This window comes from Anser cygnoides, chromosome 2 (assembly GCF_040182565.1).
Source record: "Anser cygnoides isolate HZ-2024a breed goose chromosome 2, Taihu_goose_T2T_genome, whole genome shotgun sequence".
NCBI lineage: Eukaryota > Metazoa > Chordata > Aves > Anseriformes > Anatidae > Anser > Anser cygnoides.
In genome coordinates, this window is record NC_089874.1 from 84975165 (window position 1) to 84993476 (window position 18312).

At 38.1% G+C, this 18312-nt stretch overlaps 1 protein-coding gene across 2 annotated transcripts in view; it reads right to left on the minus strand.

Annotated features, from left to right (window-relative positions):
• Positions 1–18312, minus strand: part of TRIO (trio Rho guanine nucleotide exchange factor) — a 248134-nt gene that overhangs the window by 27584 nt on the left and 202238 nt on the right. For both annotated transcript variants that reach the window (XM_066992554.1, XM_066992555.1), the window contains exons 35-37: positions 5609–5901; positions 4246–4416; positions 229–324 (exon numbers count right to left, since the gene is read on the minus strand). In XM_066992554.1, coding sequence (XP_066848655.1) covers positions 229–324; positions 4246–4416; positions 5609–5901 — 560 coding nt within the window. The remainder of the gene's footprint in view (positions 1–228; positions 325–4245; positions 4417–5608; positions 5902–18312) is intronic.

The following is an 18312-nucleotide window of genomic DNA, read 5'->3' on the forward strand; positions in this document are numbered from 1 at the left end:
TTGTTTTTTACCTCTCTACAAAGCCACTCACCTATTTTTTAACTGCTTTCACAGAAAAGGGTGTACAAAGTGACCCATACACCAACCCAGAAAGTGACTTTTGAAATATGCATTACATTTTACAAGTACAAGGTGCATGTTCAGGATGGGCATGGAGTTTTTCTCTGAATAGCAAATTGGGACTTAAAGACAATTAAAAAAAAACGCACATCTATCAATCAGCCTCACCATTTTGCTTTTGACGAGCTCTTCAATTGCACTGACTAGCTCTGCAGCACTGGGTGTCTCGGAGCTGGTAGGCCGCACCAATAATCGAGAAGATGTCTGTGCAATGACATAAAGGAAGGAGAATCCCAGAGTTAGCTTGGCACTTGCTCCAAGAACCAAGAGACTTCCTTCACCTCTCTGTCAGACAAAAGTACCCAACAATAACTGTCAGTGTAACATAACACTAAAATCATCCCAACTTAGGCAACTGGAATTGGAAATTTTAGGTAAACCCCACAGAAGTTAAACGTCAAAATACTTCATGCCTTTCGTTATAATTACTGGGATAAAAATTCCTGTTCCTACATGCAGTAGAAGTCAAGGAAATATCCTTCATCTTGCTAATTATGCCTGACAAACGGCTATAAAAAATCACCTGAGCTGCCCCAGTGAACAACAAACAGTTAACATTTTATTGCTGGTTAAACAAAATGACAGCTGCAGAAAACTAACAAGAACCAAGAGGGCTTGAAATATAAGACGAAACACCAATTAAACTAAGAAAAAAAACACACCAGTAACTCAGGGGCATCTATTTTTCTAAAGGAGCTGGAATACATTGCCCAGATTCAGAGGGGAAATTGAGCTCACCATTCCTTGTGCCATCCATTTTCCCCAATGGTATGTGTAGAGTACAGAAGATCTCTGGCCTCACAAGCTATAAAATGCCAGTTTATAGATACAACTGAAGGCAAAAGGTGTTCACAGTAAAGGATTCTGGGAGAGGGCCATTAAACTCAGTCTCAGTAATTTGCAAACAGAGTTGTTTGCACATTACATTCATCATTAAATAACCGGAAAGTGGAAACAGGGTGTAATATGAAGCTTATTTCATATTACGAACAGCATGGTGAACATCACGTAGCACAGGGTAAGCTGTCCTGCAAATGTTTCCAACAAATTGAACAAAGAAATGGCATGTATAATGACTTAACACAGGAGGTTCTGCTCAAATCAAGTATGGGTGGGACAAGGCTCTCCTTAAGTCAATACAAAAAGCAACGTACAGATTTGGGGTAGTTTGCCTTGTATTCGCCTTATTCGGAAAGGAAAAGAGGGGTTGGGTAAGCAAAGGAAACATGGACAACTTTAAATGGAAAGATAGGGGAACTGAGCCAAAGCAGAGACAGAACACAAGTCAACATAATGCTGCGTCAGAGTTTACAAAGAGAAAACAAAAAGCAAAAATAATTAGTTTCATATTAGTATAACTGATCTTGAAACTTTAATACTGCTTATCCAAAAATTAAACGCAAACAACTTGTAAACTGCCATCAAATGCAAATCCATGAAGTGTGCAATGATTCTACCAAACAGAAGAATGCATACTGTGCAGGTGAGCTCTTAGGGGAGAAAATGGTTGTTATGTAGTGATATTAGACATACCGGCATGGCCTAGCAGATGATACTTGCATGCACACCAAAAACTAAGGCAGACCACAGCTAGCGTGTCTTTTAGACAATCGTATGCTTCTGATATCTGTAAACAATTTTTTCCCAAAGCTGTGCTGGTATGCAGCTTTTCACTTTGGATGTGGAGCTCAGCTCAGCCTCACAAAACACTCAGCATTGTAATCAGATTCTGGTCAAGGTCCCTTCTCTCTGTTGTGCTGCGGGAGTATATGAAGTGTGACCGTGGGTAAAACTTCAGAACTGCTTGGTTTCCAGTTCGTGTGGTTATATCGTATATTATCCGAAAAAGAAGGAGCTGCTGGGCTGCACAGATGAAGTCTGTCTGTTGACCTTCTTCCTGATGATATATGTGCTCTGGGAGCAGAACACAGCCCTTGCCCAGAAAACAAAGAAAGATGGAGGGAGCAAATGAGCACGTACAGGTGTGAGACGCTGCTGGAGCCCACAGCAGGCTGGGCAGGGCAGGGCAAGCCCTGAAAAGCTGGGAGTTTGCAGCATGAGTGTAGATCAGGAGCCACAGAAAGGAAGAAATGTTTGCAGTGAGGTGCAGACCAAAGCAAAGCCTCTGAGGTCATGAAAAGGAGGAGACATTCCTCGGGATCCAGAGGAGCTGAGCAACCCAAGAAACCACTGACCATAGCAGGAATGTGAAAGACTCCACCCAGAAGGCAGATGGCAGGGGATTTGTTTGTGAGCCTTTATTAATCAATGACTCTGTCAATAGAGTCAACTGAGTTCTGCTGGGTAAAATGGCTCTGGCTTCTCACTTTTGTGCACCTAAAAAGCATTTGCTTTAGGTAGTGAAAATTGGTGTTCTGTTTCAGTGCGTGGACTTCAGGGTGGCACACACAAACTTCAAGGCTGCTACGTGATGGGACTTTGCTTCCCACCATGCAGATACTGCATCAAAACAATGTGCCTCAGAAGAAACAGTTTTATTTTGAACAGTTATGGCACAGCATGTAACTGTACCAAATTTTAACTAACTTGTAAGAAGGTTTCTTTAGAATGAAGTTACAAGCCTCTTCAAATAACTGTTCTTGCTGTGTAAAAATAACTAATAATAAGCAAAAGCCGCTTTTATCTGGACAAATTTTTATATGTCTTTCTTATAATTTCTTTTTGTATCATTGAAGGGACATGCAAATATGGCAGCTTCTCAGCAGGAGCTTTAATATATTTTCACCAACATTATTTTTATTCTATTCCTTAACCTCAAAGAGAGATTTTTATTTTCTAGCCCTAAAATATTCTCTCAGGTCTGAAGTTCAGCAAGATTTTAAAATGCCTGTTTTTGCCTGTTTTGTTTCAGGATTGTTTCCCAAAATATTAACATTCTCCTCACCCCAACTTGTGTATTATAATATTCCAATTCAGAAAACATGTAGGAAATAAATACACATAGAACATGGAAGCCAGCCAGTTTGATCCTACAAATGACAGCTTCAGGGATGATTGAGATCCCTACTGGAAAGCGGTCAGATAAAAGAAAAAAAAAAAAGTCAACGAGATCAGCCAAAGCCGTCAATGACATCTTCATCACTCAAAATAGTGACGATAAACTCACAATATTCATCGAGAGTCTTTACACTATATTACAACGGTTAAAAATTTTAAACAACAAAATGGGTAGACAATTGTAATGTGAATATTTGCTGTGCAAGTCCAGACTGTTTCTATTCTAAAAACCTTAATTTCCTGGCTTGACAGTTGTCCCCTAAACGTTCAATCTATGTTGAAAATTTAAATAAACCCTCTAAATGTATGAACTTCATAACATTTAAGAAAAACTGGTTGTATGCATGTAAGAACTCCTTCACACAGTTACTACCTATATCCCAGAATTTCATCTACTAAAACAGAAGTTTTAACCCTCAATTTAAATGTGCTTTTGTTTGTTAAAAAACAAACAAACAAACAAAAACACCAAAAAAAGCCCAACAGCTGGATTATTACCCTTACTCGGATATTAACCTTGTGACACAGCTGTAAAAGCACACATTTAAAAATAAAAAATAATAAAAATATGCTACTATACAAAAACAACTTAAAGTCAACATCAACAGCTCTTTCTGTTAAGGTATGTACATTGTTTTTTTTTTTTTTTTTCCCCCAAACATGAGGCTATCCAAAATAATAGGGTTTAGTGAACAGTCTATGATCTAAAAAGGTTTCCAATATATAACTGTTCATTTCTCCAGATAAACTTTACTTGCACATATTTTAACTTGAGTACCAAAGGTATGGTTATAAAGCCATTAAATTCTAATCACTAAATATGACATCTGTTAACCAGATGTAAATAGGTTTGCAAAAACATCAAGCTTCTCATTTCTACATAGAAAGGTCTAGTAGAAAAATTGTTGCACTCTGCATTTAAAATATACCGTTCATTCACACACTTTCCACAGGAAACCCTTTTAATATTGTCTAAAGTTGCATGTTGATAATTTTTGTCTACCATAAAGATGTATTACATACTCTACAAAGACTTCTGGAGACAGAAGAAAGAGTTTGGCAGAGGTTGTCTCAACATGCGAAGCCTTCCCTGCTTCCTCTTCCTACCTTGTCGTCCTGCGAATCGGGCTGGAGAAGACTGTGTTGCTGAATTGCCATGGGAGGAGGAAGTGGTACAGCATCTGCTCCCTCTTCACCTTCTTCCTCTCCACAGCTCTGCATGCCTGAAGAGGATGACTTGGAGAGAGTGCCACTGCTCAGCCCTTCGTTCCGACCTCTCTGTAAATAAAATTAAGACATTCAAGCTCCATTGCCTCCTCAGTAGCATGAAGCTTGTTAAACACAAGCTTGTCTTAAGACAGTTCTGTAGATTCACCTGTCTCCCAACAAGTCAAGACGATCCTACACACACAGGTCAACTCCTCAACAGTGGAAAAAAAAAAAAAAAAGCCTATGCTGAAGATTATGTTTTCAGTGTCTGGGGCAAAAGCAGATGGATTGAGATACTGAGAAACAGACAGACAGCTTGAAATTTACTACAGAAAGGTGTTACCAAAGCAATACTTGCTTTCCAAGTTCGGTTCTGTGAAGTTAAAGCCATGTTTTACTAACTTAGTAACTCAAGGACTTTGTATTGGAAGTACTGACCTTCATATCAAGATGTCTGAAGGCTACAAAAAACAGTACAAGAAGTATTTTGTCAATCATCCTTTCTAACTGAAACATGCAGCTCCACTTTAAAGTAGTGAAAGCAGACTGCCTGTATAATTTTTACAGTCATGTTGAAAGGCAGTCCTTCCAACTACACAAGGAACTATAAATTATCTAAAGTTTAATGCAACTGACTTCACAGGATAATTTAAGAACATTTAAAGGAAGACACCATAGACAGTTATTGTTCTTTCCTCACTTTTAAGAGGAAACCTGGTCGTAGATTTTCCCTTACTCACAGAACTGCAGAATGATGCCCTCAAAACAAGGCTGCAACTGCACCAGAGAGAGTCTCTTTGTACAGTATGGCATTCAAGCACAGATGCCAATATTCTTTCCCAAAGCACTTCTCCCACTTCTCCATGCTACCAAGTCACTAGTCTTTTCTTTCCCTATATTCACTGTATAACTCACTGGTGTTCCAAGCTTGCAGCACAATACATCAGGAGCAAGAAAAATAAGAACTAATTAACTGGGCATATCTGAGACCAGTTTTCTATATCATAACTACCAAAACTGCTAGTCAGATTCATGTCAGGTAAAAGGGAAGAATTGCATAGTGTTTTATTGGAAGGGCACAAAGTATGCCTGGCACAGCACTTATGCAGAGAACAGCAGCCATCAGGAATGAGTAGTACATGGCACAAGCCACTTAGCTCAACTGCTGGAGCGTCAACTGAAGAGAGAACCCTTACCAGAAAACATGTAGTTCTAGTGGAGTCACAGAAACACGTCTCGTGCAGTTGCCCTCAACACTCACCTCTTCAATAGTTTCATCTTGTGGGGTTGCTGCGCTATCATCAGAGTCCTTCTGAGAGCCTGCATCGGCACTTTTGCGAACCTCTCTACTCTTCTTATGTTTGTGGGCCAGTTTTTTGACATGCCCGTCTGCTTTTCCACTGCTGAGACGCCTCACAGGACTGGTAAGCCATTTTCTCAAAGTGTTGCCAGGGCGCTTGGGACCCGGGGAACTCTGTGCTCCAATCATATGGGGTTGAAGCGATGTTACTGAAGCAGGAGGACTGGCATCATTGCTGGAGACTGAAAGGGAGTCTGAAAAAAAAAAAGAACGATGAGAGCATTTTCATGATGAGAGACTTGTAAGGGAGAAACAAGGCAAATGACTAGTAGTTCATTTGTGTAAACCCTCCATCAGTTTAACTCAAAAAAAGTTTAAAAGGCATTATCATCTCCTGCAAATCGAAGACTGATGGTAACATAGCATTAACCATCAAATCACACATATGAAAACTAGTAGGCTACTCCTGCCAGCTGTTCAGGTCACTTGAAACTACATAGCAAGCATAAACCCTATTAGAAACCTGCACTGACCTCCCAAAACTGACACGTAACTTACTATGCTCAATATAAGACATGCTACTAGAGCAGTTTTAAGGACCCTAAGGACTAACTCATAGACTCAGATTGGATATATGCAAGAATAGACAAAATTACTTTAAAGTAAACTGGCCTTTAATAACACCAGAGCTATCACTGTCCATGCTGCATGTGGCCACCCACAAATAAGCACTTTGTTTGCAGCAGTCAAGCAAACATTACATAGTTCTGACTGACTCAATTATTATAATTCATATCAGCACTACTGATACTTATTTGTTAATAGATTATTTTTTCAATATATAACCTAATTTTATGGAATGATACGATATGATATGATTTTATCCTTTAATGCATATTGCTTTGAGCATGGACACAAAAAGCAAAAAATTTTACCTCAGTGAGACAAGCAAAATTTTGTAAATCCCAAATTTCATTACAAATGCTCTAGTTACTTTCATTACTTATTTTTTTTCTACCCTGGGAAACTGGGAAAGAAGAATCAAGAGAACAGCTAAATATATGTTTATTTTGTTTAAATCTTTTTGGAGTTTTCCTTTTTTTTTTTTTTTTTTTAAAGTAGAGAACAACTATATTTAAAGGCCCATTTCTTCAAGTCTCAGGATCAGCAGTATTTCTTAGCATGACAATGCCTGAAAAGTTCTATAGTCAAAGGACACAGCAATAGCTATATGCATATGAGGTCAATATTACTTTCCCACCAAGGCACTTGGACCATAGAGTATGCTTACAATAAACACTCACTGGGTGAGCTATTGTGAGACTACATTGATTTTTCCCATGCAGCACAACGTTTCTTTCCCCAATTGCTCTTTTCCCTGAAAACATATACATATATATATATATATTATATAAAGAAAGACACATTCTCATAATGCCACTCCTATGAATATTACCTACCACCAGAATATTAACAAGACTCTGCTAGGTTGTCAAGTATGGTGTGTTTTTTTTTTTTTCCCCCCCCGTGTGTGCACTTTTGTAGATAGCTAGTTTATATAAAGATGACATAAATCATGTTTTGTTGAATTTTTCTTCTGCTGGGAATTAAATGCAGTGTTTGCATTCCTTCTTGAAGTTTGACACAGATGTTCAGGTCACCTCTTCTGGCAGCTTTTCCATAAGAGGCATATTGCCAGTCTGACCAGAGGTAGTTTGAATTTTGTTGGATAATAAGGTCACTGTTGTATCAATACACTTCACTGGAAACACACAAATCTTGGATCACTTGGATCTACACACCAGTATGTGAGCCTGCTCTGTTTCCATAGAATATTAAGAGCAAATTCTGGCTTGAAAGCCACAGCTAAGATGGTGAAAGAGACATAGAATGTGAATAAAATAAGACAACACCTTTTTCCGTAATTGTTCATTGTGTTTCAAAGAAAAAGTTTTCTTAATAAAATGCAAAATACCGAGAAAAAAGAGACATTCCTTTCCTTGGAAACCAAAATTGTGATCAGGCTGTTTATAAACATTCCAGTTTGTTCCAATAAAACCAAATCTGCCTCCATTAACAGGCACGTGACTGTGAAAACACCTCAGCTCTGGTGCTAAGATCTGCTCTGTTATACTGAATGTACAAATCCAGACCAATAACTGCTTTTTTGTTTTTCCATAAAGAAGATAAACTCATGAAACATACTTTCAGTCCAGCAACCTAGTTACTAACACTTTAAATCCAGAATCAGGATGCATCTACAGAATTGCTCTCTAGCCACAACTGTAAGCGTGCTGCACAAGACTAAGCAGACCTCCTATAATGCCATCAACCTGGTTTAAGGCCTTAAGAATGGGTACCATCAAAAAGCAGATGCAGAATTATATTAGTCACCTTTTTCTCAAGATGTAGAGACGTGAGTGATACAGAATTACTACACACTTCTTTCTGGTGAAGCAGGAAACATATGGAAGAAATTAATTACCTATAACCACAGTTTTCAACTTGCAGTCTGAAGATCCCCCTAAGGCCTGTGAATTACTGTTTAAGGATCGTCAGCAAGTATGTTTGAAAAGCAAGCATACTAGTCATCAGCACCCACATCACTACTGATTTCATTTTTAAATAGTCTGTTTATTAAAAAAAATAATCCAAACAAAACTCCCAATCACCTGCAAGCTCTCCACGGGAATCCAAACAATCTCCCTGTAAACCTCTGTAAGAAGTTAGACTACTCTTTCACCAAATCCACCTTTACCTTTATTATATCATGCATCTTTTAATTTTTTACCAGATTTCTCATTTCAGAAATCTAAGCAAGTATCAGCTGATGGATACTTCAATAACTTTCTGCCATCCTGCTAATGGAACACAGAAGAGCAGAGAACAGTAGTGGGGTTCTCGTAAATAAGTGTCTCAAAGCACAAACTGAATTTGTGCTTTCAAGACTTTTAGGATGTTATAAGCACTCAGCCTATTTTCTTCCATTTGCATATATTTTTCGGGTCCCAATAAGGGTCCATATAAGTCCATCCACAAATAAAACAGAGTACGTTCCTTTGTTTATTAAAAAAGCAATTAGGCCTTCACAATGAAGTTCACCAAGCACTAACTGTTTTGAGTTTTTGTATCTGTTGGCATTTCTTTCCTTTACAATTACTCCCTGCTGAGGAAAAGGCAGCATTGTGGTGCAGTAACTGATTGCGTAAGATTTATTTTTACATAAACATGCCTATCCCTAAGCATCTAACATGCCAGCAGTTAATAAAACCTTTTTCTAAAACCTCCTCCAATTTTGCCCATCCTTTTGACAGTCAACACACAAAATAATTAATTTCTCATAAAAACAAACAGTACAATGAAGAGCCCCTGAAAGTGTGGGAAAGTAGTATTTTTGTCTGAACGCACTTTTGCTGTACCACTCCTACTCTTAACTCAAGGCAGCCAACAGTTTGTGGGCAGGAGGAGTGAAGAGAGCAGGAAGAAATGCATACACTCCACTGAAGTGGAGAGGATCTAAAAGACAAAACAGTGTCAGCCAGACATGTTTCACAGCACATACTTCAGCCATATCCTCCCACACAGCATTAATTTTCATTTGGCGTGCAGCATGTAACTGCTTCTCATCTTCTCTTCTGCAAGATTTAATATGAAGTACGTATTGAAGCATTATTAGGGCTTCAGGGAATCATAAAAGTGGACGGAGTGTAAGCAGCACACCAAAATGATAGCACCGCTCCCTTTTGCCTATGAAAGCACTGGGGGATAAGAAAAAGCCTAAAATTAATAAAAAATACTGCACTGCCATAAAAGCATCAGTATAAATATCAAATTCTACTTAAAAAGTGTTGGAAAAATAAAAAGGTTTAACATCACCTGTATTAACCCATATGGAATGTCAACCCACTAGTCTCTTCAGACCTGATTCCTCCCCCCGGCCTCCTTAAATTTGCAGAAAACACCCCCGCAGTCTCATAGATCAATGTTAATACTCAGTGCAAATAAAACACTGCAGTGTTTTTCCAGGGAGACCTTTTATTGTCCATTTTCCCATCCTATCCCAGCTCACAGGAGTCCAGATTCTGCAATTCCTACTCCTATGAGTTTCCTCAGATCAGTATTTCTAGCCAAGGGTCACAATACTTGGGAACAGTCATGGAAAAAAAAATAGTTGTTCAAGTTCATACATTTAAGTGGACACACTGTCAGATTCAAACGTTGGGGAATATCAGTATCCAATACAGGAGGTTTTCAAGAACACAAAATGAAAGACCTTTAATCTTCACTCTGAGAAAAGCCATTTGGGTGTTTTTTATTTTTACCTGGCCCATCACTATATACCATATCTATCTATCTAATCAGAGATACACGCTTTGATTGATTACTATGCTTGGGAATGTTTATGCTAAAATTGGCTTTGTTTCCTTTGTGACTACATAACAAATTGTTTTTCTAGGGTTGTTCAAGAATATTTTATCACTAAAACATGCTAAGAGGAAAAAAGAGTATTCAAAAATTAAACCAAGAACAACATGGACTTTTTAAACCAAAACAGATGGAATAAATTTGGGGTATGCAAACCCCAACTGTGTTTCAAGTACAGTAAACTTTCTAGTGAGTGTCAGATTCCCTTTTCGAAACAGATAAATGCAACAGATGGCCATCTTGGAGAGCAAAAAAAACCCAACGCATATAACAATCACACATAGCAACACCAATCCAACTAGAAACCATCAAACTTAATAAAACCACCATTTACTCAAGTAGAGACAGCTTTATAATTCAATAGCTTATTAAAAACAAAACAAAACTAAGGGATGTGCTTTGTTTTATAATGCATAGCCACAATAAGAAAAGAGAGCATTTAACTTCCATTTCTCTCCAAGTAAAATCACATATGTTGCTCTGTTGCTAAGGTCAGAGAGTTCACTGAGAGTCCATAAATATATTTTTAAGTAAAAGAAAAAGGGCAGGCAGTGTGGGTTGTAACCCCCCTCAAACCAGAAGATAAAGTTACCTTCAATGAACAGACAAATTTTTGAAACTTAAAGGGAAATGGCAATTTTCATTCTAGTCCCAGCTTTCTTAACACTGGAAACATGCACATCTGCAATTAATAAACTGTTTTTTTTTTTTTTTCGTAAAAAATAAATCAGCCATGTTGAGCTAGTTGATGACTTGAAAGACTCTGCTTCATATTAACTATTTCCATATTGCTGTTTTTAGACTTTTTGTATTTACAAGGAGAGTAAGGGGCTACAAAAACCTGACTTCCTTACCTAGGGAATCAAACAGTCTCCTTGATGCCTGCTCTGCACCATCTAAAACCAGAATGCTGCAAACACCTCACCCGCTCTGGGGACTATGAAACAGAAATAGGGCAAGGAGTTAAAAATAAAATAAAACAAAATAAAATGGAGCAAAGCAAGCTTGGTAGGCCCCTACATGGTGTGCCACACTACCACTGCAAGTCCTGTCCGCTGCCATGGCCTGTACAGACTGAAGAGCCCATAAAAGCAGGCTGTAACACAGGGCAACTAATCAGCTATCTGTAAATTGTGATGTAGGTACATTACAAATATTTGGGGATGAGAGCTGCTTGTTGGTTCAAAAAAAAAAAATGAAAGAATTTAATATGTAAGTTGGGAGCAATTGGAAGCAACAATCCCCAAGCCCATATCTACCTACAAACAAGCACGTTCCATTTTGAGCCAAGTCAATTTTTGTTTCAGAGGAGGTTACCTAATGACAAAAGCCCATAAAGCCCCAATCATACAGTCATCATTTGTTATTAGATGAGATGGGGAAGGCTTGAAAAAACATAAAGAGTGAGAAGCTAATTTTACTTGTGGACACACATGCAGTTTCTGCCTGGGAATTTCTTTTGCAGTAAGAGGCAGTGAAGGTGCCACATACGAGACCATTCAGAACTCCATGCACGTCAAGAATTTTAGTTCTCTCCTGCTGGATATCCTCCTTGGACCCTTACTGCACAGTTTTTGTAAACCAATACTGGAAGATATATCAAAATACATTAGATGTGTTTCAGCTTTAACAAACCACCATAAAAGCAGTTACCATTTAAAGACAATACAGTTTTAGCTTTATTAAGCTTGCAAATGTGGAATTTCCCCGATGCTCTTTGGGAAGCACTAATTTCACTTATGATACAAAGATAATTTTCATTAATTGTCAATAATTTTCATAGAATGCAAAAAAATAGTATTCAATACATAAACGCAAATCCAGATACAAATGAGACTGAAGAAGTGGAACAAACACACTGCCTATGAACTTCTGTTCAGCAAATCTTTTCAGTCTTTTATTTCAAGTTATGCCCTATGCTGAAATTTATTTTCTAATATTTTCAGTGTGTGTAGCTAAAAGAAGATAGCTCAATTCTTTAGCATATCTTCCCAGATTAATGATTTGTCTATATTATTGGGACTGATGCACACACATGCCCAGACCATTTAGATTTAAATATATTCAATAATTTAACCTTTCAAGTTATCAAAGGATGATTGTGTTAATATCAGATAGACTGGAATTCTAAGCTTGAGGCTAGATACTAGTCAACTTCTTTTAATGAGAACCTAAGCTGCCCCACAAGCATTTCTGCAATTTTAAAACAAACACACAGAAAACCTCAAAAGAGAGGTGGAGACAGACATTGTCAGCTTAACTTCCAAAGGTCTTTCTGAAATTGAAAAAAGTCATCCAACAAACATATCTGTGATATCAGTAGAGGAAGGAATGAAGAAAATATCTGAGTAAGTGCAAAACGAATATACAATGCATTTGAGACAGAAAATCAGTGTTACATGCCTGAAGGGTTTAATACACTGTTTATGTTATTACTGTTCTGTCATCTCATATTCTTTTTTCCAAATATACTTTTCTACCTTCCTTTCTACCCCGTTCAGAAATTAAGGTTTTAAAATGTTTAAGAATTTCATATGCATTATAAATTGCTCATGGGGAGAGCTGTAAACACACCACTGTTAGTTGTGAGCTAAACATCAACACTGAAAAAAATCCTCCTCTTACAACTGCTGGATGGTTTTGCATCCACACTTTTTTTTTTTTTTCTTCAGCAGGAAGAAGGGATAATACTGTGCCAAAAAACACTTTCTCAGGTGAATAGAAGTAGTTCTGTTTGTACTCCCTGGAATTAAGACCACATGGATAAAAATCCCCCAAACCTAAATTTTGTGTATTACTGCAAGTGCAAGGTAGTGCTTCAGAAGGAGAGAGTGGATTTTGCGGGTATTTCAACCTTTGCAACAAGCTGTTATTCAATACTACTTTTGGAAAGAAATATCTTTTTTTTTTTTTTTTTTGTCACAAGTAGGAAGCACTCAGAAGTTACTTATACTACTGAAGTTCAGTTTCCCAGTTTGTGAAAACCACCAGCTTTTAACAGATTAATCAGCTTCCCTGTATGCAGCTTATATTTTAATGATCAATGTCTTGATCTAAACTCAACTCTTTCAGCTCAAACTTAAAGACAACCACATCCATGTGCCTGGCAGGACAGACCAATGACAGATTTATGTCGGTTGTCAGTTTGTCAGTCAAGTTCTCATCCTATGCCAGTCCAATAAAGTCTATTAAGCGCAACAAGCAAGCTATCCTCTATCATATCTCTACGGATCAAAGCGATCATTTTAGTATAATTAATTATACTAAATTATGCATCTTCCCCTAGATGGGGGCTGTACTTCTACTAATCCTTAATTGCACAGGGCCCGCATGCTTTTACATCAGAGCTGATAAACAGAAACCCATGCTCTAATTTTCAGAGAAAGTTCTCTTCTTTTCATGCACAGTCTTCAGTAGGTTTCTTTGGGACGTCAGTTAGTTACCTAGCTCTGGCACCTCACTAGTGCCTCCTACAGATGACATTTTACATCACTTGACATACTTCCTCTGCAGAGCTACTAAAGGCAAGATTTTCACTGATAGATTTAAATAGTTACACACAACTCCTCCCCCAGAAGGACTGACACAAACCATGTAATTAGGAATATTAAGGTACCACCCTCATTCCATTAAATAGTTGTGAAAATTCTCCAGTGCAAACAGAAAAAGAAAATAAGAGAAATACTTATTTTCTATGTCAGAAAGCAAATTTTTCCACAGCAATGTAATTTTCCTATATCCCTTAAAATACAACTTTTAAAATCCAATTGTCACTGGTGAGATTTTTCACAAAGTCTCAACTACATCACTCATTTTCAGAAGTGTGTGTGTGTTGCAGTTTTACTACAGAGAGACATGCACATTTTAAGAGGTCTTCTTTATATGCTTTTTTCCCCCCGGATGCCCTGGCATGAGCAATCTCCAGCTACTTTAAGATGACCAAATCAGAAGATCGGATGAAGGCATGGCCTGCCCGCTTCTTCCTCCAGCAGAACGGGTGCCACAGGAGCGGTGAATGCCAGCACCTGCCATGGTGCAGGCCCAAGGCCTCAGCCTGCAGCTCAGCCTGGAGCGGAGCAGAGCCACACACAGCCCTCGCCTCTAGCTTGCCCCAGCTCGTGTCACTGCTTATTAGTTTCAGATGCCGGCACAAGAAGCTGGCAGAGGGCACAGCACAGCTCCTGGAGCAGTGGGAGCTGGCAGCATCAGCTTCCTTCCCACTGCTCAGAGCTGTAGCGCTCCCAGCCTTTGACAAAATCAAGCAGCTAGCTGGTGGGGAGAAGCAAGCTCTGAGCCAAAGAAGGAAAAGAGTGAAGGCAGAAGCTCTGGGCCTGGGCCTCATAGGCAGTGCTGGCGCTTAAGACACTAGGCAGAAAAGTTTTGCTGGCTGTTGACAAGCCATTTGTCTCATGCATGCTGAGTGCAACCTACTTTTGAAGAGCCATGCGGCGTGATGTTAGCAGCAACGATGTGGCTCTACTCTTGGTGGAAAGCTGTGTCACTTACTACAAATGGAAGCCACTATTTACACAATATCTGTGACAAGCAGTTTCCGTTTTTAATCAGGGCAACTGCACAATCCATTTTTACTCAACTGTTACTGAGCTGCAGTGTTTTATAATCTGCTCCTTTAATTTTTGCTGCAAAGTAATGTTGCCATCTGAAATGGATCAAAATAAATGCCACTCCTCAAAATAGTTACGAAGCAGCACAGCAACCTGTCTGATATGCCACGTGCAACAGTCCAGAAGAGGAAGACATGAACAGATACGAAAAACGCCCTATCAATGCAGATAACAGAGCAGACAACCAAAAGGAAAAACAAACAACAAAAAAGATTCATTTATCAAGCCTTCAGCTCTACTGAAAATCAGAGAAAGATATGGGGGAGGAGAAGAAAGGAAGCACGCCTGCAGAAATTGAGAAGCTCCTTAGGAAGAACTACAATCTCAGACGTTATTTAAAGCAGCACATGCCATAGTTCCCTGAGCAAAAGCTCAACAGTGCAAAGCATCCAAACAGGAATTTATCCTATTAAGATTTTAGAATATCTTCACTCCTCCTGCAAAAAGGCTGCTTATTAACTATATTACTGCAAGTGAGTTCAAGCAAACCTGATCTCAGAAGGAAGTAGGGGATGCACAGCTCTATTGGTGCAATTTTGAAATTGAGAAGATACATACAGGTAGGGAGGAAATTAGCTTTCATTACCCTAGCAAAAGCAATAAAAAACAAACTTCACAATTATGAAGACAAAAAATTATCGTATGTAAAATCAGCATAAAATGCTGCTAAACCAACTTTTTTTTTTCTCCTTTTGTCCAGAAGATTGAAAAAAACAGAGCAGGTATAACCTCTGCCAGATATTTACAAAGGAGTAGACTCCAGGGAAAGATGAAAGCAGATGTATTTTATTCTCCACCCCCCACCAATGCCTTAAAAAATTCCAACACATGAGAAAACCTCCAACAACTCCCTATTAAAATTGTGAAAATATGTGGTAAGAGTCAATAAACAGATACTTTGAATCACAAAGCGTAGATATTGATAATAATTCATGATCATATATTCAAGGGTATTAATAAAGCCCATAAATGTAAATAAAGAGACAATACACAGTGGTAATATTAACTTAGAAGAACAAGTAACAGAAAAGAAATAATTACTTCTATATAATTCTATTTCTTTAAAAAAAAGTTATTAGAACACTCACACTAAAAAAAAAAAATACTTATTTCCTCTTCTCTTCACCTATTGCAGTTACATGTTAACATAAATACACATACTAATCCAACACTGATTTTAACAGTCTCTTTTTTTTCTCCATCCTCCTGATTCAAAGCAGAAGAGTTCATTAGAACAACCAGCGATTGTTTGGAGCCACAGCTTTAGCAACAGCTGTGCAAACACATCAATCTCAAGTTAGGAACTCTGCCATAAGCTTAATAATAATATACTCATATCATTTAGCTTTGGGGCTATTACAATAACTGTGGTCATTTTCTCTTTCTAAATACTTTGCTGTTGTAGCTCAAAAAATAAATTAAGAAGGTAATTAAGTGAATTGGGAGGAGAGAGAGAATTGCTAAAACCATGACAAAATTTGTGTTCCAAAATTAATGTATAGAAAAGATGTTTCCTTATCCAATTCACTTAATATAGATCTAAACTAATTTTACTAACAGTGCTTTGTGTTGCAAAACCTTAACCTTTTTAGTGCAGAGACTACCTGGAGTACTCATGAGCACACATACAGCCATGCCACTGCTATCAGCCTCCACACTGCTCAGCTAGATGGCTGTAGGTGCTGACAGACAACTTCCTCCGGGCTCAATCCCTGCTCAATAACGCCATTATCAAGAGCAGACTTAGATGACAGTGATTGGAAACTGAACTGTTTTTAGACTTTTTATCTACAGATGGAAATGTAACCTGAGCAAAGCAGCAAGAGCACACATGATTTTAATAAAGGTTAGCCACGCTGGAAATATTTTTTTAAACAGACTCGCAGTCAAGGTTGACTAGCAGATAGCTATTAAAATCGTAACTGCAGATTTCTACATAGATGCCTTTTCAGGGGGAAGCATGGTAAGAGATTAGGAAAGGGGAAGATGCTCCTCTACAACTTCATCAATCTTGGAAAAAAGAAGCTGAATGAGTTAGAAGGGGAAAGATAACTCTTGTATAAGTGTATTTTAAAACAAGCAACCTATAAATTAGCAAAAGATGTGACATTTTATCTCAAAGTGCAATTAAAATGTATGAAACCCAGACTACACTGAATACTAAAAACAGAATCCATCATTGCCACGTTATTAATTTGATTACAGTCTCTTCAGAAATAACATATGCACTGCTGAGTTTTCTTTGGCATGATAAAAGCCCATATTGCGCACACAAAAAAAGCTACTTCTTGCCATGCAACTGTTGTTTTTATTTCCTTCACAATTATTCCCAATAAAGGCTCAGAAGAAAGTTGATGTCATGAACTCTCAGTCATCTAAATCTCAGTTCCTAGAATCATTCCCCAGCTCCCACCCATCCAGTACTACCTAAGCGGCCACAGGAGAATGTGATAGCATCACGGTAGAGCTGTCCAAAACTGCTTTGCATGTAGGAATCAAAAGGGAAAAAAAAAAGGCAAATCAAAAAGAAGCAAAACCACTTCTTTTGAAAGGCAATAAAGTAGAATTTTTATCATTTGCTTTAGTTAGTCAGAAAGGGCAGGGGGGAAGAGGTCAGTGTCGATAGTAACTTCTACACAACAAAGATCATTGTTAATCACCTTTTTAAGTTATAGGCTCAACCGTAAGCCTAAATTTAGGGGAAGCATGAATTATTTGAAGGAAACAAAGAATTTAATTAGCTTCCCTTCTTTTCTGCATTGCTTTTTTTTTCTTTTAATCAGGTCCCCTGCTTTTCATACAATGCATCTCAGCAGCTGACCTCTGTGAAGTTTTCTTCTTAGAGCAAACTACCTCATCAAATAGGGTTATGTTTTTTTTTTGTTTGTTTTTTTTTTTTAAACACTAATTCACAGAAATGGACTGGAGGTGCCCAATCCCATGTTCAAAAACAAGGAAAAAAATGTGGTCTAATAAACATACTTTCCTATTTTCTGAAGAAAACCAATCCTTACAGGGAATTGTTACATTATTAACGTGGTCTTTTCAAAGCAGGACGCGGTATACTTACACCACCTAAATTCTGTTCTTCTCATCACTTCTATTAAAGGAATGAGTCAGAGCAAGCCTTGGTGGGCAGATTCAATGGATTTTTACAGCTGCTTGCAGCCACATTCAAAGGGAGATTATGAACATGTTGTTCGTTACTAGTCTAGCAATGAGCACCTTGAGGGAACTTTCATTACGTAAGGTGATAGCTTATTCTTATCCTGCTGCTTCACTGAAGTAATTCATTTAAAATAGAGCTGTAATAAAGCAAGAGACAAGCTGAAATGTGAGTTGAGGCATTTCTGCTTTGCTCAGGTTAAGCCTATCTACTCAGATACAGACTTTTGACCATGATACCAAAAATACCTGCCCCAAATGCTTTGTTACAGGTACTCTCAGAGTAAAACAGATTTGTCGAGGAGGTGAAGAGGCAGCTGCAATTTTCCTGTATTGAATCAAACTCCACCCTTCTCAAAATGCATCAATATTCATTCTGGGGTCTGTCTTTCTCTGCATTTGGGAAGCCTTCTTGGTATTGAGTACTTTTTTCCCATCACCTTTTTGAAG